This window comes from Tupaia chinensis, unplaced genomic scaffold (genome assembly GCF_000334495.1).
Source record: "Tupaia chinensis unplaced genomic scaffold, TupChi_1.0 Scaffold000492_1, whole genome shotgun sequence".
Taxonomy (NCBI): domain Eukaryota; kingdom Metazoa; phylum Chordata; class Mammalia; order Scandentia; family Tupaiidae; genus Tupaia; species Tupaia belangeri.
Genome location: NW_006160004.1, coordinates 2,236,725 through 2,259,605, shown reverse-complemented (window position 1 = coordinate 2,259,605; position 22,881 = coordinate 2,236,725). Strand labels below are relative to the sequence as shown.

Here is a 22,881-nt window from a genome sequence, read left to right as displayed (position 1 = left end):
CTCTCTCTCATGAAGGAAATAACTGAACTTTTAAAAAAAGTCTTTAAAACTAGGTAATGTTATCCATCCTAAATAACTGAGCATTTTCAAGCTTATCTTAGCTAATCTAGGTCTTTTGTATTTCCATATGAATTTTAGAATCAATATGTCAATTTCTGTTTGTTAAAAAATAGCAACAACAAAAAGCAGGCTGCTGGGCTTTTATTGGGATTGCATTAAATCTATAGCTCATTTCAAAGAGAACTGACATCTTAGTAACACTGAATCCTCCAACCCACAAAAAAATACATTTCTCCTTTTATTTACATCTTTATAAATTCAATTAATAATTACTAATTTAATTAATTTTGTTCAGGAATGTTTTATAATTTTTAGTGTACAAATCTTTCACATTTTGGGTCAGATTTATCCCTAAGTATTTTGTGCTTTTTGATTTTGTAGCCAGGCTACAAGAGAAACCAAGGTAGCTCCATATTAAACCTAGCAAAACCTAATCATGGCTTTAATGAGATTCTGCAGATACCAGGCCTTAAGACTGCAACTCAATAACCAGATGTGCTTGAAAAGATAAAAATGTCTGCACTAATGATCAGGTCCAGCGACCCAGATGCAACTGAAAACGAGTCTGATGTTAACAAGTCTCCTCTGCAGGACCGTGCACAGAAATGATGAACTGCTGTGTTAGGCAAAGCAGCACACGGTTCCCCTTACTCCCTCTTTAAAAATTCTTAAGAAATGGTCATTGGTCATCTTCCTAGCTGTTAGCCTCCTAAATAAGACCACCAGTCTTTTCCATCATCAACACTTATCCCTCAAATATTGGCATTTGAGTGGCGAGGAGGTTAACTTAGGTTCGATACTGGTTTCTGCCAGTTATAGTTGTCATACATAGTATTTTTAAAGTTTTTTTTTTTTTAGTATTTTTTAATTTGCCAGTTATAGTTGTCATACATAGTATTTTTAGTTTTTTTTTTAGTTTTTTTTAATTCCATCATACATAGTATTTTTTAAGTTTTCTATTTACACCATGTGTGTATGTGTTGTCATATATAACAATCTTGATAAACTTACTAGTTTCAATAGCTTTTCTGTGGATTCCATCAACTTTTCTACATTGATGATTGTTACCTATTGTACAAATAAAGACAGGTGATACTTTTTTCTTCACAATCCAGACACCTTTTACTTCTTTTTCTGTCATGCTGCTCTGGCTAGAAACTCCAATCTAATGTAGAATAGAAGTTATAAGAGTATATACCTTGGTATTGTTCTTTAGTTTTAGGGGAAAACATTTATTCTTTCAACATTAAGTATATGAGCTGTAGCAAGACTTTCATAGGTTTTGTTTGTTTGTTTGCTTGTTTGTCTTGGTTGGTGGGTGAAGCTGAAAGTTCCAACAATTATTATTATCCCAGGGGGGATGGCCATGACGCAATCCCTTCTCCTCCATTCTCCTCTCGGGATCTTGGGCACACACGCACGCACAAGTGCCCAGTGTGACCTTAAGCCACCAGATCTGGGACGTGAACCGTGGTTGACTACATGGGAGTCCAGAAACATAGCCTTATGCTGATGGTCCCAAAAAGGGTGATTCTTTTAAGTAGTTCTGTAATTTGGATAATTGCAGCATTTATATTTAATGAAAATATTTATATGGTTAGGCATAAGTTCATCATTTTGGTTTTTAATTTCTATTTTTACTATCTGATTTTTGCTTCCTTTTTTATCTTTTTTTGTTGTTTTGGATTGAATATTTTTTTATTTTACAAATGAAGAGTCCTGACAAGTTAGGTTACTTCCCATAGTTGAAGAACCAGGATTAGGGTGTATTTCTTTTCTTTTTTTAAAATACGTATTATTTAGTTATTTATTTTTACATTTAATTACTGTACATCTTTACAGAACACAAAATGTATTTTCCCAGAACAAATATTTTCTAATGATTTCATTTTTTCTGTTATTAGCATATTAGCTATAATTCTTTGTTTTATTATTTTCGTTGTTGCTTTCAGTTTTATAGTATACATCTGTAACTTGTCTCCACCTATAATCAAGTGATATTACACCACTTCACATACAACAAAATAACCTCATGACAACTCCATGGGTTTCTGCCAGGCCTTAATGCTGTTATTGTCATATATTTTACTTCTACCTATATTACAAACTTCACAAAGCATCGTTATTTTTTAAATAGTCAATTATGTTTTAAAGGATTTTCTTTTTTATGTGTGAGGGGCACTACTACTTCAAGTGGCCCATCTGCATGTATAGTGATTGAATGTATAAAAGAAATTAAAATTATGTGTGTGTATACATATAGATGTATAAATATTATGTATATGTAATATATATAATATATATTCTTTATATATATTTTATATAACATATATATAAAAGAATAAAAAGGGCAAGAAACTATTTTCTGTTAGAAATAGGATTTCTTTTTTAATAAGACATTATAGTTGGCTTCTGGTTGAGGTTCTTTGTCTTTATCCATTCCCATATCAAATGACATCGTAGTTCCTTTCCTGCAGTTAGGAATAAGACTGCTATACAAATCCTTGTGCTTATTTTTTTGTCCTCTGTCAATAAGATTAAGGCAGTAAATTGGGATAGAATGTTTTATCAATCAGAACTCCTATTTCTAACGTAAGTAAATATGCTTTTGCTGCTATTTTTAATATTTTCTATTTCTCACTGGTTCTAAGCAATTTTATTACGATGTGTCTTGGTACATTTTTCTTTGCATTTCTTATAATGTGCTCGGTATATTTTTTTCACATTTTTTAAGCTTGAGGTTTCTTGAGCTTTTTGATCTGTGGGTTTACAGTTTTCATCAAATTTGAAAAATTTAGGCCAAATTTCACATTTTTTAAATTTTATTGTTTCACCGTCCTATTTTGGGGGGAACTCAACTTTTATATGAAATTTGTTAATCCTCTCATCTGCTCGTGGACATTTTGGTTGGCTCCATATCTTAGCAATTGTGAATAATCTGGAAATCAAGGGGGAAAAAAGCAAAACATTTAAGGGACACAAGAAATGGAAAATTATCTTTTGATGATAATATATATATAATATCTTTAATTGGACTAATACAGTGTATTCACACTAGGAAAATTCATTTTACAAACTTTAATGATTGATACTGATTGGATGTATAGAAAATTAAGAATTATAAAGAAGAAAATTTTGAGAGAGAGAGAGAGAAAGTAAGCCACCAGGTGTGGAACTTGAACTACAGTCGGCCATGTGGGAGTCCAACAACCTTAACTACCACATTACCTGCCAGCCCTCAGAAGAATAATTTTAAAAACAAAACAAAAAAAAAATAGAGTGTTTTCTAATTATTTGAATAGACTCTATTTCTTTTTCTCTCTTTTTCTTTCTTCCTTTCTTCCTTTCTTTTTTGTTTGTTTGCTAGATGGCATGTACACTTGCCAGAGAGAAAGTGAGATAGCACTCTCCCCACCCCAAGGTAGATGGCCATGCCACAAATCCCTTCTCTTTTCTTCTTTCAGGATTTTGAGTACACACACATGCCTGGCATGTTTTTCAAGCTGCCTGACCAGGACTTATACTATGCAGGTGGCCACGTAGGTGGGATCCAGCCACCTGAATCACCTGCCATCAACTCACCCTAGACTTTATTTCTTAGCACAGCTTTATGTTTATAGAAAAATTTTACAGAGAGTTCCCATACACTCCATAGCCCCAGATATCTCCAATATCTCTTATTATTAGCATCTTGCACTAATGTGATGCATTATTGCAATTAATGGACTGATATTTATATCCTATGATTAACTAATTTCATAGTTGACATTAATGTTTACTCTATGTTGAACAGTTCCCTATATAGTGTCATGTATCTGCTATTACAGTATAACAGAAAAAGTTCACTGCCCTAAAAATCCCATGTCCCAACTGTTCATCTCTCCCAGCTAACCTCTGGCAAGGATTGATCTTTCTACTGTCTCATTTGCCTCTCCCAGAGTGTCATAGAGGCGGAATCATAGAGTATAAAGATTTTCATATTGGCTTTTTTCACTTAATAATGTACAGGTAGGATTTCTCCATGTCTTTATGTGTTTTCATAGCTCAATAGCTAATTTTTTTCTATTGCTGATTAATATTCCATTGTATGAGTAAACTGTAGTTTATTAATAAAGGAAAATTACTGCAATGCTTGTTTAAAAAGGTAAGGCAAATTTTATTCAAGACTTTTGGAATGTGGTCATAACTATTACAATAGGGAGAGCAATTCAACTTTATATACAAGGATATGTAGGCACAAGTGAAGATTTATAACTCATGAGCAGGTTGATGGTGGCCAGTGAATAGAACATTAGTAGAAGACACATCAAACATAGGCGATTACCAGCTTATCTGCCCTAACAGGATTCTTGATAAAGACAACCAAAAATGTATCTATCAAAGGTGGGGTTGAGGAATCTGATCAGATAGCAAGAGTGATCAAATATCCAGAATAGAGGAATGACTTAGAAGGATTCATGCTAAAATTTGGCACCAAGAGGACAGGTATAGAAAGTCAAGGTTGAGCAGAGGGCTCAAAGATGTGTAACTGAAGTTTAATTAAGGAGAGATTATTTATCATTATCCGCTCACATATTGAAGGCCATCTTTGTATATTTCTTTTTGGCAATTCTGAACAAAGCTACAATAGACATCTATGTGCATATTTTTGTGTTCTCTATCAGTAAGTGTAAGGTAATGAATTGGAGCAATCATAGAGCTAAATCTGCTATTTCCATTTTCTCAAAAGTAACTTTCCTTCACTGCCTGATGTCCAGTTTTGAAAAGTCTTGCTTTATATATCCTCATATATCTCGACTGTTTTTATTTTTACTTTATTTTTTAGACTGTTTTGTATTAAAAGTCCCTGCTACTCCACTGTGACCATAAGCAGAAGTTCCAGTAAAATATTACTAACCACAGTTTACTAAAGAGGAAACAACAACTAAAAATTTTTGGACTTTCCCAAGGTAACATAGCTGATGACTGTTTGCTAAGTATTATGTTGTTGAAAAAGTCGTTACATATTTTTCTGTTTTTCTATGCCAAAATGTGTCATGACTTTCCTGACAACCCAATAGTAAATACAGTACGTGTGAGGGGCACAGCTACATTCCAGTCCCTAGAATATGAAGGGCAGGAAATTATTTTCTGTTAGAAATAGGATTTCTGATTAATAAGACATTATGGGTGAACTGTCTTTTAATAACTAAAACTCATACTACGTGAAAATTGCTGAAAATTGTTAAGAAAGAGAATTTATGCCTTTCTTAGAGAAATGTATATCCTGGTGATTTGCCCATTTTTAAATGGGGTTATGTATTTTTTTGCTATTAAATTATAAAATTTCTTTTCAAATTCTGAATTAGTAACCTCTTAACAGATATGTATTGCAGTTTGCAATATTTTTCCCCCCTCGGTGGACTGTTTGTATATTGTACTGATTTGTTTCTTCTGCTATGCAGAAGAGTTTTAGCTTTGTTTCTTTGTTTCTAAGCTTATTTATGCTATTCCTGATAAAGATCATGCTCAGGGGAGAGTGAAAGAAAGGGAAGCACCCTCAATGGAGCTCAGCATGCTATGATTCCCTCTTTCCAGCTCTCCAGCTCTTCAGGATCTTGAGCATACACATGTGTATGTGTGTTTTCAGGACAACCTGGCAATATGAACCTATAGTTGACTATATGGTTTCCAGCATTGGAGTTCAGTTAACTACACTATTATCAGGCTGGGCCAGAAGATTTTTAATTTCAGGTAGTCTCATTTATTTGTTTTTTGTGGCTTGAGTTTTTGGTGTGAAATTGAAATCATTACTTCCAAGGACAATGTTGAGGAGCTTTTCTCCTATATCCTCTTCTATAAGTTTTATGGTTTTAGGCCTTACATGTAGATGTTTTCATACATTTTTTAGTTAATCTTTTGGTGTATGATATAAGAGGCTAATTTTATTTTTCTTTTTCTCCTATATCCTCTTCTATAAGTTTTATGGTTTTAGGCCTTACATGTAGATGTTTTCATACATTTTTAGTTAATCTTTTTGTGTATAAGAGTCTAATTTAATTTTTCTTCATGTGGAAATCCAGTTTTCCCTGTACCATTTATATGCTTTCCTTACTGAGTACTCTTAGTGTCCTTATTGAAAATTAGCAGACCATGCATGTTTGGATTTATTTCTCGGCTCTTTATTCTGTATCATTGTTCTATTTTTCTCTTTTTCTATGTGCCAGTATCATACAATTTTGAAATAAAAATGGCCAAACATAAAAAATAATATAATGTGAGAAAAATGGCCAAAAGATAAATGAAGAGGTACTCAACATTACCAAACAACAAGGAAATGCAAAATAAACCACTATGAGATATTATCTATAACTCTAAAAATAGCAGCTATTATTAAGAGAAGTAACTTAAAAATGTCAGTGAACATGTGGAGGAAGAAAGCCCAGTACCCTCATGGTGGAATGTAAAATTGTAAGACCATTATGGAAAACAGTATGGAGCTTCTTAAAGAAGCTAAAAATAAAACTGCCATATGATCCCACAATCCTTCTTCTGGATATATACCAAGGAGATGAAACTACTATCTCATAAAGAATATCTGCACTCCTACATTATTTGCAGCATTATTCACTATAACCAAAATATGGAAACAATCTAAATGTCGATTTCTGGATGGATGGATAAAGGAAAAAAGGATACCCTGCTATTTGCCACAATATGGACAATCCTGGAGGATATTATGCTAAGTGAGATAAGCCAGACATGAAAGAAAAATTATGGGACCAACACATGGCATAATGGTTACATTACTGAATTCTCATGTAGTCAACCACGTTTCAAGTCCCAGACCCAGTGGCCTGAACCTCACACTGGGTGCACATGCATACGTGCCCAAAATCCTTAGAGGAGAATAGAGGAGAAGGGATTGTGGTGTGGCCATCCCCCGAGGGGATGATTTCTTGCTTTCTGTCTCTCTCATCTCTCCAGTGAGCACATGGCCTATAGCAAAAATCTCTAAATAAATAAGCAAATAAAATAAAAAATAAATAAAAAGAAAAATATTATGTGATCTCACTTATATGTGGAATTAAAAAAAAGTGCTCAAAAGTTCAAGTAGTGAATGAAACATCCTTAGAAGAAGGTGATGGAGAGTAAATGTAGGTCAAATAACATATATGTATAAGATTAGAGATCTAATATATAATATAAAGACTAATCAGTGTTTACCTGTGGAGGAAGGGGAGAGGAAATTTATAATAGGTCAACTAACAGACATGAATAAGACTAAAGATCTAATGTATAATATGAAGGTTAAAAATTATATTGCATTATGAATACTTGTTTAATATGTAGATTTTGGCTATTCTTGTCACAAAAATATATAACAATGTGAGCTATATTAACCTGCTTCACTAGCGCAATCATTTTACTGTCTTTATGTATCTCATAACATCAAGTTGTAGATCTCCAAATACGTACAATAAAAAAAAAATTAAATACTTCTGCTTCTGGGACCAGCAAGTGATACAGTGATCATGCTGGACTCCCATGCAGCTAACTGCAGCTCAAGTGGCAGATCCGGCAGCTTGAAAACTATGCCAAGCATAGGACCAGCAGATGGTGTAATGGTTACACTGCTGGACTTCCATGTAGTTGACTGTGGTTCGAGTCCCAGACCTGGCGACTTAAAACTCATGTCAGGCTTGTGTGCATGTGTGCCTACCCAACATCCTGAGAGGAGAATGGAGAAGAAGGGATTGAGGCATGGCCATCCACCCTGGGGGTGATTTCTCACTTTCTCTCTCTCTGTCTCTGACTCTGTGGCAAGTGCACACACTCTATAGTAAAAATATGTCTAAAAAAAACCCCAAAACTAGGCCAAGTGCGTGTGCATGTGTGGACAATATCCCAGAAGGAGACTGAAGGAGAAGGGATTGGAGCATTGCCAGGGCTTGGGAGGGGAGAGGATTTGTACTTTCCCTCTCTCTGTCTGCCTGTCTCTGGTTTGTGCATGTGCCCTATACCAAAAACTTAAAAAAAAAAAAAAATTGTGCTTCCAAAGGAAAAGTCACAAAGCCATTTTACTAATAGATTATTCCAGGCAAAATCTAACAGTAATCTACAAGAATATTTTCACAAAGAAGATACCCCTTGAATGAGAGCTCATTCCACTTAAACCTGCTTGTCAGCTTATCAGGGTAACATAGATGATCTCACTTGCCCTTCTAAACAACATTTAATTCTATTCAAGCCTCCCACAATCCTTCTTCTGGATATATACCAAGGAGATGAAACTACTATCTCATAAAGAATATCTGCACTCCTACATTATTTGCAGCATTATTCACTATAACCAAAATATGGAAACAATCTAAATGTCGATTTCTGGATGGATGGATAAAGGAAAAAAGGATACCCTGCTATTTGCCACAATATGGACAATCCTGGAGGATATTATGCTAAGTGAGATAAGCCAGACATGAAAGAAAAATTATGGGACCAACACATGGCATAATGGTTACATTACTGAATTCTCATGTAGTCAACCACGTTTCAAGTCCCAGACCCAGTGGCCTGAACCTCACACTGGGTGCACATGCATACGTGCCCAAAATCCTTAGAGGAGAATAGAGGAGAAGGGATTGTGGTGTGGCCATCCCCCGAGGGGATGATTTCTTGCTTTCTGTCTCTCTCATCTCTCCAGTGAGCACATGGCCTATAGCAAAAATCTCTAAATAAATAAGCAAATAAAATAAAAAATAAATAAAAAGAAAAATATTATGTGATCTCACTTATATGTGGAATTAAAAAAAAGTGCTCAAAAGTTCAAGTAGTGAATGAAACATCCTTAGAAGAAGGTGATGGAGAGTAAATGTAGGTCAAATAACATATATGTATAAGATTAGAGATCTAATATATAATATAAAGACTAATCAGTGTTTACCTGTGGAGGAAGGGGAGAGGAAATTTATAATAGGTCAACTAACAGACATGAATAAGACTAAAGATCTAATGTATAATATGAAGGTTAAAAATTATATTGCATTATGAATACTTGTTTAATATGTAGATTTTGGCTATTCTTGTCACAAAAATATATAACAATGTGAGCTATATTAACCTGCTTCACTAGCGCAATCATTTTACTGTCTTTATGTATCTCATAACATCAAGTTGTAGATCTCCAAATACGTACAATAAAAAAAAAATTAAATACTTCTGCTTCTGGGACCAGCAAGTGATACAGTGATCATGCTGGACTCCCATGCAGCTAACTGCAGCTCAAGTGGCAGATCCGGCAGCTTGAAAACTATGCCAAGCATAGGACCAGCAGATGGTGTAATGGTTACACTGCTGGACTTCCATGTAGTTGACTGTGGTTCGAGTCCCAGACCTGGCGACTTAAAACTCATGTCAGGCTTGTGTGCATGTGTGCCTACCCAACATCCTGAGAGGAGAATGGAGAAGAAGGGATTGAGGCATGGCCATCCACCCTGGGGGTGATTTCTCACTTTCTCTCTCTCTGTCTCTGACTCTGTGGCAAGTGCACACACTCTATAGTAAAAATATGTCTAAAAAAAACCCCAAAACTAGGCCAAGTGCGTGTGCATGTGTGGACAATATCCCAGAAGGAGACTGAAGGAGAAGGGATTGGAGCATTGCCAGGGCTTGGGAGGGGAGAGGATTTGTACTTTCCCTCTCTCTGTCTGCCTGTCTCTGGTTTGTGCATGTGCCCTATACCAAAAACTTAAAAAAAAAAAAAAATTGTGCTTCCAAAGGAAAAGTCACAAAGCCATTTTACTAATAGATTATTCCAGGCAAAATCTAACAGTAATCTACAAGAATATTTTCACAAAGAAGATACCCCTTGAATGAGAGCTCATTCCACTTAAACCTGCTTGTCAGCTTATCAGGGTAACATAGATGATCTCACTTGCCCTTCTAAACAACATTTAATTCTATTCAAGCCAATAAATAAACAAGGTGAAACCTGATTTTTTCCAGCATGCCATAAACAATCTAAAATATCATGGGACCAGCAGTTAGTGTAATGGCTAGGTCGTTGGATTCCCATGTATTCAACCGCAGTTCACGTCCCTGACCCGGTGGCTTAAAACTCACGCCAGGCACATGTTCATGCATTTTACTAATAGATTATTCCAGGCAAAATCTAACAGTAATCTACAAGAATATTTTCACAAAGAAGATACCCCTTGAATGAGAGCTCATTCCACTTAAACCTGCTTGTCAGCTTATCAGGGTAACATAGATGATCTCACTTGCCCTTCTAAACAACATTTAATTCTATTCAAGCCAATAAATAAACAAGGTGAAACCTGATTTTTTCCAGCATGCCATAAACAATCTAAAATATCATGGGACCAGCAGTTAGTGTAATGGCTAGGTCGCTGGATTCCCATGTATTCAACCGCAGTTCACGTCCCTGACCCGGTGGCTTAAAACTCACGCCAGGCACATGTTCATGCGTGCCCAAGTTCATGAGAGGAGAATGGAGGAGAAGAGACTGTGGCATGGCCATCCCCCCTGGGGGGGGTGATTTCTAGCTTTCTGTTTCTCTGTCTCTCTCTGTCTGTCTGGTGAGCGCACACACCCTATAGCAAAAAAAAAAAAAAAACTCTCAAAAATAAACAAGCTAAAATATCATAGCCATAACATATTCATAAAAAGGAAGCAAAATTAAGTGAGAAAAAAAACGCATTTGAGCACTATAGCTGTCCATAGTATAAGTTCAAACTGACAGAATACTTGTGTATATTCTAGACTCATATTTCATAGAGTTTCAGATGTCATGAATATTAACCCATAAACAGCAATAGCTGAACTGTGTAGGAGGGAGCAGGGGGCATATATAGATACCAAATATAGATACCAAGCAGGATGATGCAATGTCTACCTCTTCAAAACTTTCAGTGTCATGCAAAAATAATAAATTATATGACAAATTTAGAACACAGTTAAAACAGAAGTAAGCATTTAACTTCTTTATCTGACAGAAACTCAAGACAGAAATAATAGATCAATATGTACAGATACAGCTGTTTGAAATTTCTGGTTTCTCCATAAGTGGTGCTTTGTAGATTATAAATACGTTTTCACTATACATCATCAAATATTCAGTCTGCCAAGTGAAAGGCATTCACTATATATATCTCCTTATTCGTCAGGTGTAGAGGTCTCTATATAACTTTCATTTGCTTTATTTTAAATATTTGACATATCAAATGTTCATATCTCTTGATTAAAGCCAATCATTTTTCTCCTTTCTTAAGTGCATTCTTCTTCAGGTCTTGGAATTCATAAGCATGTCATGGAGATCAAAATACAGTTTGGTAAAATGACTAGCTAGCAGAGTGAGTCGTAGTTTAATGTTTGATTGCTTATATCAAAGAGATCATACGCAGGAGTTCAGAAATGCATTTTGCTCATGTTGTGATGTTTTTTAGCAGTAGTGTCTCACTTGCTGCAGAAATTATTACAAAGTTCCTCCAGCTATGTGGTGTATAAGACAACAATCAAATCACATTCTTTTTGTCCTGCCATTATATTATGTCAGTCTACTCAAATATTTCAGAGCTGGGCCTAAAAGAAATTAAAATGTTGTTTGCTAACAAAATTCCAACTGTGAGTTTACTTTTTAGGGCTTTGTTAAGTCTATAGAATGACACAATGTGTCTTGTATATATAGCCTTTGATGTCTGTGTGTCTCAGGCTGGATTCCTGGGTTGACTTATAACAGTGGTGATTTGAAAAAAGTCACAATAGTTGTTAAAAAGAACATAGCTTATTCAGGATTCATGCACTGACAACACTTAGCAACATGTAATGCAGTCAAAACTGTTAAAATAGCCTTGTTATTTTACAAAGAAAGCAAACATACTAGGTGACTGATTCTGTTTTCTGTTGTGGTACACATTTATGCTGTGGTATTATTCCCATTCAACCATTTCCCTTTCCTCCCCCAGGATGGGGTGGGAGAAGGGCAAAGAGGGAAAACAGAAGGCCAGAAGCAAACATATTGGGTCTGAACCACTGAAAGTTTGAGTCAGATTATCAATGAGTCAAAATATAGCAAGATTGGGATATACTCTGAAAATTACCTATAATTACTACTTTCAAGTTTTTATTCTGACATTCAGATATCCTAAAATCTAGTCCACAAATATTTGGACATCTCAAGAAGTCATTGGTGGTGTCAGAATGAACTGATGATGCAGTTCTTATCTGCAATAGCATTTTACTGTGTCATCGTGCACCCCACTCTTCCCCAACAGGCAGAGACACAAGTCAAGGAACTATACTCACCAGCCTTGATGTGGACATCCTGACTTCTAATTTTCCCTGAAGGATTTTCAGCTGTGCAATAATAAGTATTATCATGGATTAAGGTACTGAAGCTTGAAGGAGGGAAGGGGAAAATTTGGAGAGTGCCGTTGGGGTGGACGTGGCGGATCCCGGGGACATCGTAGATCTCCTCGCCCGTTGCTAGGTACCATCTGAGAGTCACAGGAGGGATGCCTGCAGCGGGGCAGGGCACCAGCGTCCCCGTGGTGCTCGCAAACACTACCTCTTGCAGAGATGCATTGACAAAGTAGAGGCTGGAGTGTAGGTCTTCACTGAACACTGCAAAAAGACAACACAAGAATGGTAAGAAAAATGCTCCCTTGCCTGCAGTTCAAACAGCCTGGCCTTAGGAGATTATTTTCAGAAATAGTATTTTGGTCCAACTATAACAAAGTTATTCAGAATTTCTCAACATGCTATAAAGGAAGCTACAACTGAAAAATAAGGCATCATCTTAATTTCATGTTTTGCACGCAGCTGATGTCATCCTGGATCTCAATTTCCAGTAGATTACTCTTTAGCCTCTTGCACCACACCCTGTTCTGTCCCCATGGTACAGACCATGTGTTTTTGGGCATGTTATGGACTTAATGTTTTGCACTTTGTAATCATATGTAGTCTTACTTCTCCATAGAACATAACTCTCATGAAGACAAGGTCCTGGTTTGCTCATATTATAATCTGGAGCACAGAGTCGAACTCCAATGGGACCTCAATAAAGAGATGCTGAATGAATGAATGAGGAGATCCAGTTCCTAGTATCAAACTTCTGTAGTTACTAGTTACATTGGGAGCTATTTTTTAATAAAATTAGTCCAAAAATTTTTTTAAATGAAAGACTATGTAAAAACATTTTTAAAAGCATAACTAGTTGCCAAAAAATGCAGTGTCAAATAAATAATACACTGTCATTGAAAATAAGTAGCAATAGTAAAGAGAGCTTCAACAAAAGCATCACCTAATTTCTACCGTTTCTGTTTTGATTTTTACATTTTTCTTTTGGTCCATCTGTCCATACGCCTTACCTATACAACTACACTGTGTTAAGATGTACATACAAAACCATGTCTACTGTCACAGACGTTTAACATCACGTATTATACATGGTTTCCTATTTCTCTTTTTACTTTTCTAGAGGGCATGTGCACTTTCCAGAGAGAAACAGAGAAAGCAAAGGAGAGAGTACCCTCTGATGGGGTGTAATCATACCTTAATTCTTTTCCCTCCATTTCACCATCCTGCTGGAATTTTGGACATGCATGCACATGTGCCCAGCATGTTTTTCTAAGGCATCATCTTAATTTCATGTTTTGCACGCAGCTGATGTCATCCTGGATCTCAATTTCCAGTAGATTACTCTTTAGCCTCTTGCACCACACCCTGTTCTGTCCCCATGGTACAGACCATGTGTTTTTGGGCATGTTATGGACTTAATGTTTTGCACTTTGTAATCATATGTAGTCTTACTTCTCCATAGAACATAACTCTCATGAAGACAAGGTCCTGGTTTGCTCATATTATAATCTGGAGCACAGAGTCGAACTCCAATGGGACCTCAATAAAGAGATGCTGAATGAATGAATGAGGAGATCCAGTTCCTAGTATCAAACTTCTGTAGTTACTAGTTACATTGGGAGCTATTTTTTAATAAAATTAGTCCAAAAATTTTTTTAAATGAAAGACTATGTAAAAACATTTTTAAAAGCATAACTAGTTGCCAAAAAATGCAGTGTCAAATAAATAATACACTGTCATTGAAAATAAGTAGCAATAGTAAAGAGAGCTTCAACAAAAGCATCACCTAATTTCTACCGTTTCTGTTTTGATTTTTACATTTTTCTTTTGGTCCATCTGTCCATACGCCTTACCTATACAACTACACTGTGTTAAGATGTACATACAAAACCATGTCTACTGTCACAGACGTTTAACATCACGTATTATACATGGTTTCCTATTTCTCTTTTTACTTTTCTAGAGGGCATGTGCACTTTCCAGAGAGAAACAGAGAAAGCAAAGGAGAGAGTACCCTCTGATGGGGTGTAATCATACCTTAATTCTTTTCCCTCCATTTCACCATCCTGCTGGAATTTTGGACATGCATGCACATGTGCCCAGCATGTTTTTCAAGCCACTGGGGCTGGGATTTGAGCCACATGGTCAACCATGTGGGTCTGATTGTCTTAACTACCAGGCCATGGGCCAGTCCTAATTACTGTTTCTAAGCAGACATCGCAAGTAACTATTTTTGTGATCTTTTATTTGAATTGTTTCTGTTTTAACTCCTACAAATAAAAGGTTGCAAATTTGTTCATATACAGTGACTTTTTAAATCTTTTATTGAGGAAGTGGCAGAACCAAGATTCAGTCTTTTTTCTTTTCTATTATTATCATTTTTCTTTATTGCCAATGAGTACTTGCACTCACTAGAGAGAGAAAGAAAAAGTATTCCATGATGGGGCATAGTCACGCCACAATGCCTTCTGTTCTACTTCTTTATCTTGTCAAGATTTTGGGCATGTACAGACATGTGTACTGGTATATTTTTGAAGTCACCAGAGTCAGGATTTGAACCATGTTAGCTATGTGGGAATTGGCTTTTTACACATAATACTTAACCTCTATACTATTGGGCTGGCCCAACATTCAGTCTTTCTTTTTAAGATTTTTGTTTTCTCATCTTCGAATGAAACAAGGCAATATAGCCACTCTCATTAGAGCAGGGATCAGAGGTAGCTCCACCCAGTCTGGATCCGTGGCCTGCTCGACCCACTTCAGTCTTCCTCATTGGTGGGGTAGGAGGGTTACAAGCTTCTTACATGGTGTCAAGGATACTAAATCTGTGTGATAGGATGCAGTGCCTATCAATTTCCATGGAGTTAATTTACATCATTTGTAAGAAAGAAATAAAGATGTAAGAACATAGAAATTAATACTATTTAGGGGAAAAAAAGGGCTCAATTTGGAACAACAAGATGGAACCTGCTCACTAAGTATGAGGGTAGCAGAGTCCTCAACATGCTAGTAGCATAGTTACAGAACACTGGGACACAGCAGACTGAGTTGCTGCCTCTACTCACAAGCAGACATCAGGCACCTTGTTGGCTGACAGCTTTCCTTCCTGTTGCCACCTGAAGTGGATATGGTGGGGCCCTCTCCAGATTCTCTCTTTGTACTGCACACTCCAGTAGCCAGTGATAACTGAGATCTGTCCTGACCATTAGCCTCAGCACACTGAGTACACTGCCTTGCGTACACCTGCGCTCCCCAGGGGAGGGGGTGAGAAGGACTGACCAAAGACAGATCCAGAAACCTGGCTCCCTCATGGTGACCTGAAACAGCTCCTTCTAGCTGAGACCTCTGCTGCCACGGCTTTGCAGAGTCGCTCCTCCCTCTGCCATCCTACCCTCCTCACTTCCTCAGAACACACCTCGATGAGGTCTTTTGCATATGACTCTCCCTCTGTGCATCTCTTTCCATAGAACTCAATAAAAGACACCAGCTGAAGCTGGGCTGGTTGCCTCTATGATCATATGTTTTCTAATTTTCTTCTTAATGTTAAGTAAAATAATTGAAGAGTATCAACTAATATCCCATGCACACCCCTGATAGAGCACGAGCAATAAATAAAACCCAAACAGAACTTCCCTCTCCTGTTGCACATATGTACCTTAGACTGTGCATTGCACAATTCATTCCTTACCTTACTTTAGTAAGTATATTAAAAAGTATGTTGTTGTGAAGATAAGGGAGGTGTGATGAGATCCCTGGCCTACCACGCCCAGAAAGAAAGCTCCATTAGGAGGAACTGCTGTAAGGCTATTAGAGTGGCATATGGAGACCTGGGGGTAGAACAACCACGCATTTTAGCACTATTTCATGTTAAGCAACTAAATGGTTATGTGACTAGTCATTTAAGCCTTTAGTACCAGATTCAGGTCCTAATAAAGACAGAAGGAGGCAGGGGAGGCATTTGTCTAATCACTAGATGATCTTCAATGTTCCTTCTATTCCTTTCCATCTACTGTTCAATGCTGAGTCACATAGATGTCACTTTCTACAGTCATACAGGGTAGGAGTACCTTCTCACATCACAATACTGATTTCATTGTGTGGCTGCCTTTCTTCTAAGAAGCCAAGTCTTAGGGAAGCTGCATCCAGGACATGTACCATCCTCCTGGTACCTCATTTGAAGCATCCACCTTCTTCCTCTTGCTGCCCATCACTGGTGGTGACCATGCCTGCACCCACTAGGGCCTCTGCAGCCCATGGCTGAGCTGGCAGGCAGAGTGAATGGTTTTTGTCAAAACATGGCAAATACGTCCTGTAACTATGACAGATCTCACTCGAAAATAAGAGAGTTAGGGATGCTCATCAAGTAGTAACCATTTTATAGTTTTTTCTTCCAACCATAACCTCTTTAGTAATGCTTCATAAGTCAGAATATAAAAATTGTTGCTAACTAAGAAATCAGTTCAGTTCAGAAGCATAGCTAATAGTTCAACATTGCAGTTTTCAACTCAAGTAAAAATGCTGATTATAGTGCTGTAATGTTATATCTGAGCTTTCTAAGAAACTGACATTACCTCAAACATGTTGTTAGGAAGGAGGTAACTGTCACTCTTTAAAACTAATGAATTCCACCCAGATTCTTTTACTTCTCCACATTACTCTTGTGTCAGCTCGACCATGGGTAATTTAAACTAAATAAAACTTGGCCATATTTTAATGTACCTTCTATTCTAAAAGCAGTTTTGTGACGAATAGTAAAATCGGGGCTGGATGGTGACACAAAGGTAAGATGAAACACTCTGCAAGGAAGATCCAGAGGGAGACGTTACCAGTTCAGATGCAGAGACCTCCAAGTGTACACCAGGCACGTGTGTCCATGATCCAGGATGTGAACTGTGGTGCCAATGGCCTGTCACTGTTGCTGTACCGCTCCTTTTTTTTGTCTCTCTCTCACCCTTTCTCACCCATACAATAAATAAACCTTTTCAAAATAAACTCTTTGACAATGCGAATTTATAAAAAATATTGATGTGTTAAATGTATCATTTCTTGGTGGCATGGTGGTTCAGGCATGGACTCTCACCTGGCCAACCATGGCTCAAGTCCTGAACTCAGTCTCTTGAAAATCATGGCAGCACTTGCGCAAGTGTGCCCAAAATCCAAAGAGGAGACTGGAGTTGAGGGGATTGTGGCTTGACCGTCACACCCTGGGGAGTAATTTCTCACCTTCCCTCTCTGCCTCTCTCTAGCAAGCATTTATGCCTTACAAGAAAACCCTCAAAAATAAAATAGAATAAAATTTGTTACTAAAAATTACATTTCAAGAGCCAACATATAGGTTGTTTCCATGACCTTGTAATTAGGGGAGCCAGATCCCACACATGGCCAATTGTGATTGGAATCACAGCATGGTGACCTGAAAAGTCACGACGCTTGTGTGCATGCATGCTCAATATTGTGACTGAATGGAGAAATAGAGAAGGGACTGTGATGCGACCATATGGAATTATTTAACTGGGTGCAAGAAAAAGAATAAATAAATATTTAACCCTAGTAAAGACATAAGTGACCTGTGGGGGATTCCTGTCACTTCTGCTCATTTTTTTAAGACATTTTGTGTTAGTTTTTCAACTTCACACCACTGGGTTTAATAATGTAACATAAACTCATTCACTAAGATACACATCATATGGTCACAGGCAAAAGAAAACCCAAACTAAATTCCAACAGCTTTTGTTTCTTCCATCAAAGGGACCATCCATCTGCCTAAATAATATCCCTTCATTTTAAGACATGCCTCGAGCTCTTAAAAGTAACATTTGCTCCCTTCAGTAAGGGTGCAGGCAATCTTAATATAAATTATGTGTGTGTGTACAAGTTCTTTAAAATAATTTAGCTTATAAATAATTTATAACTAAAATAGTTTAAAAACAGAAAGCAAAACAAAACATGTGGCATAATCTTGGGAAATTCAGATATAAAATCCTAGGGTATCAACAGTAAGGGAACTAAAGGGAGCAGTTTTAGAGAATTGTTTTTTCAGCTACAGACTTCATGATATTTTATATCATTATAACAGATGGTATAACCAAGACTCCAGTGACAAACACAAAGAATGTTATACCAAAAAGAAAAAAAATAAGTCAATATTTTAGTGTTCCTTAACATTCAAACATGATGTGAGAGAAATGTTACCGTAGGCAGTGACACAAATATTCATTTACACAATAAAATTTATTGAGCACCTACTATATACAGTATTATCCCAGGAATGCAAATTCAAATAATTCTTGCTAATGCTCTCAAGAGAATTTTAGTCTAGAGCATGCTAGGGTCATGTAAAGTGATCAACTGTAATTCTATTTGCTGAATTGTGACAGAATTAGCCACAAAATGATATGGGAGCATAAAAGGTGAAAAGAAAAGAAAACAAAACAAAACTAACCCACTTTTGGAGAGGAGGAACGTGTTCCAGAAAAGAGAAGGCAAGTGCACTGTAGGTGGAAGCACGAAACTGTTAGCACACGGAGTCGTCACAGGAGAGGTGAGGGAAGACACTGGGCAATGGGACCTTCAGTACACAGCTAACAGTGATATGATTTTGGAGAGAGAGAGCATCAGGTTCTTTGCAGTAATTGATGCTGTAAATATTTACTCAGCACCTACGAGTACCTGGAACTGGGCCAAAACCTGGGAACATATCAAGAACTGAGATGTGGAAGACCACAGGCCTCTGGGAGCACACATATTATAAAGTCTAGATTGTCAGTAGTGTCAGATGTCAGGCTGCAAAGTATGTGCTTCACCCTGCCGGCAACAGAGAGTCTCACTCCTAGCACCACCCTGAGAAGGAAACACATGTGTCTGCACCACGACTCGTGTACTCGTGTTGACAGCAGCATTATCTACAGGAGGCACATGTGGAAAGAATCTATGGGTCTAGCAGCTGAAGAACAGATAAATGAAACGTTGTCTATCCATATAGTGGAATATTCCTCAGCAGTGAAAAGGAACGCACTGACCCATGCTATGAGGTACATATGACTCTGGATAGCATCATGCTAAGTGAAACAAGCCAGTCCCCAAAAAACCCATACTATGTAATTACATTCATATAAAATGTCCAGGAAAGGGAAATCTTCTGAGGCAGAAATCAATTAGTGGTTTGCTTGGGTCTGGGGTGAGGGAGGTGGAGGGTGACAGCAAAAAGTTACAGGATTTCTTTTGGAGGTAATGATAATGTTCTAAAATTGACTGTGGTAAAGTCTGTACATATCTGTGAATATACTAAAACCCATTGAACTGTACACTTTAAGTGAGTTCATTTTATGATACATAAGTTATAGCTCCATAAAGCTGTTAATTAAAAGTAGAGAGTCACCAAAACTTTCGATAGAGGAAAATCAATTGCTCAGGCTATAGTCTTAAAAAGTAAATACCGCATTCGTGACGAGAGAAGACTAGAGGCAAAAGTCCGATCGGGCTGCTGTGGCTGTACCTAGCATACTGGGCAGTGGTGGTATGAAGGAAGAGAGAAAGGCCTAATGACACAGCTATGTCTGATATGATCCTACAAGAATTTGTGGGTAGAGGCATGGGAGTAATGAGAATGAAGAAAAGGAAAAAGCCAATATGATGTAAATTATGCTTTGTATGCCTGGCTGCATAATTACACTGCTAACAAAGAATATATGAGAGACACAGCTGGTTCTGTGAAGACAAGACATCAGTTTTATAGCGTTAAGGAAGACCTTCCCATGGACTGTCTATTAGCAAGTTGGGAATAAGGGTTTGAGACTCTAGAGGGAGATTCCACAGTCAGGATAACTAAAGCCCATCCTTGGTGTATTAGCCCAAAAAAAGGGTAAAGAGCAAGAAGAAACAAAAACCAGAGATGAATTTTCAGGAAATACATAATATTTATAAGGCAGAAAAAGTCTATTTGATAAAAGATGTGTACCCAAAATACATAGTGAACTCCTACAGATTAACAGAAAAAGGCAGTTTGATTTTAAGAGAGAGAGACTTGGTCAGGCACTTAACAGAGACCATTTTATAAATGTCTAAGCACGTGAAAAAGTACCCCAATGCCACTGGTTCTCAGGGAAATGTAAGTTAAAAGTATAGTGAGGCACATAGTACCACAATGATTAAAAAGGAAAAGTGAGTAAATACTGAGTATCTTAAGGACATGAAGTAATAAAACCCTGATACATGTCAGGTAGGATTCAAATGGATAAAAATAATTGTAGAAAATTGTCAGTATCTACCAAAGCTGAACATATGCATACCTATAACTCAACAATGTAACTCCTTGGTATATATCCAACAGAAATACATACATATGTTCACCAAAAGAATACAAACTAGAATATCAATAGCAGCAACTCTTTGTAAGTCACAAACAGAGCTGCCAGACGGTGGCATAGTGGCAGTGCAATGAAAAGGTCCCTGGTTAGGGACCAGGGACAATTCCTCTGTTTACACCAAGCATGCATGTGTGCTATGATCCAAGCCAGCTGAGGTTGAGGGTGGATCACAGTGTGAACACTGTTGGAGGAATTTATCTTTCTCTCTGTCACACATATATATATATGATATATTACGATATATATATGTAAAATGATATATTATGATATATTGATAGATGTATAGATTCAATTTCTGTATTATAAGGATGGGCAATCTAAAATTACAAAAATATTATGAACCACACATCTATAATATTAAAGGAAAGCAAATAGACACACAAATCCGCACTGTATTATTCCATTGTTATCAAACATAAAAATAGAAAGAACTAATCTATGATACTAAGAGTCAGAATAATCCCACAGGTGTGGGGTGAGGTGACGAGAAGGGGAAGGGGATGAGTGACCTCCAGGTTGCTGACTGTAGTCTCTCTCAATCTCTGTGCTGGGTGCACTCGTGTATTCAGCCAGTGAGACTTACATTGAGCTATATACTGTGATTTACACACTTTCTGTAGTTATTTTACACTTCAACCAAAAATCTAAGACAGTTTTTAAAAAATAAAAGAAAGAAAGTACCATCAATAAGATAAAGAGGAGATTGTGAGATCAGTAACTCATCCCTGGAGGGAATGATGACTTAGAGGCAAAAAGACAGCATTTGGAGAAGTCAACCAGCAGCTTTCAACAGTGTCAAGTGCTTCAGAGAGGCCAGAAAACATGATAACTAAAACAGGTCATTGCATCATTTGCAAATTAGGTATATTCATTTTGAATGAAATGCCATTTGGGTCCAAAATACTTTTATTGATTTTGTAGGAATATGTCAGTGGATATGCTTCCTAAAATGAACTGCTTCTGTAAAGGTCTTCTAAAATGAAAGGTAATATGCCTTAGCCTTAGGTAAATACATCTAGAAAACATAACCTTTAGCTGATTCTGAGGCTCTAAAATGTTCTTATGTTTGTGTAAACGCTTAGAGATTCAGCTCACCTGTACCAGCAATCTGAAATCAGATGAATGATGGTCTCATAATGACCTGGAAAGCATTCTATGCTTCTGTGAAATAAAGCCACGTCAGACAATAAAAAATATGCTCGTATGTTATGGCAACTGTGCATTTAACTCCAATATATTTTAATCATTCTATTTAGTCCCAGCACCAAAGCAAAAGTGCACCTCTCCTCATGAAATAAGAATCAAATAAAACTTCATAATAATGCAGAACTCAGAGATATTAAATCTGCCTCTGTCCATAATAAAACAACAACGACAAACAAAAACAAAACAGAAAAGCAGGAACTGTATCCTCTCTCATAAACAACTATTCTGGCAATACAAAACAGAGAATTATGAGAGAAGGAAACAAATGATGAGGGTCCTGTGAGTGCCCCGGCTTTCATCCTGTGGGCTTCAAGATCACTCCAAAATGGAAAGACCTAGTGGAACGTGGTGATTGTTGACAGAAGGAGATAGTGTGAGACCTGGAGAGACTAAGGCTGCTAGCACTTACAAGGCAGAGAAAAGGAGGTTGCACAGACAAGGCGCTCCAAAGATCTGAAGAAGCTTCCTTTTAGACTGATATTCTCACAGACATGGGGAAAGGACTAATGCTGGGTAGAGAACAACAGAAAAGAGCAGGTGGAAAATCTCTGAAACTCACATGGAGGAAGGAATAATCCATGTCCTAAACGTCCGCTACTTGGAGCGTCAGATAAAGCTCTCAGAAGTGGACTGACACAGCCACCTGGGCCAGATTAATCGTAGCACAGCAGTGATCCTGTGGGGGATCGGCAAGTCCACGGAGACTTCAGAATATAAACGATTACTCGGGCTAGGTGATTCTTCCCTAATAAAGTGGACAATTCATCGGGACAACATAGCAATCTTAAATGTCTATGTACCTGATAAGACAGCTCCAAAGTACATAAATTAATCTGCTAGAATTAAAATAAGAGACATCAAATCCAAAAGGAGAACTGAGAACTGGATCTCT

General features: G+C 37.2%; 1 protein-coding gene across 1 annotated transcript in view; it reads right to left on the bottom strand.

Annotated features, from left to right (window-relative positions):
• The window catches only part of LOC102499501 (Down syndrome cell adhesion molecule), a 30,867-nt gene extending 14,226 nt beyond the window's left edge, over nucleotides 1-16,641 (bottom strand). Inside the window, exons 1-2 of the mRNA XM_027774892.1 lie at nucleotides 16,605-16,641; nucleotides 12,364-12,681 (exon numbers count right to left, since the gene is read on the bottom strand). Of these exons, the coding sequence (XP_027630693.1) occupies nucleotides 12,364-12,681; nucleotides 16,605-16,641 (355 nt within the window). The remainder of the gene's footprint in view (nucleotides 1-12,363; nucleotides 12,682-16,604) is intronic.
• Nucleotides 16,642-22,881: the final 6,240 nt, after the last annotated feature.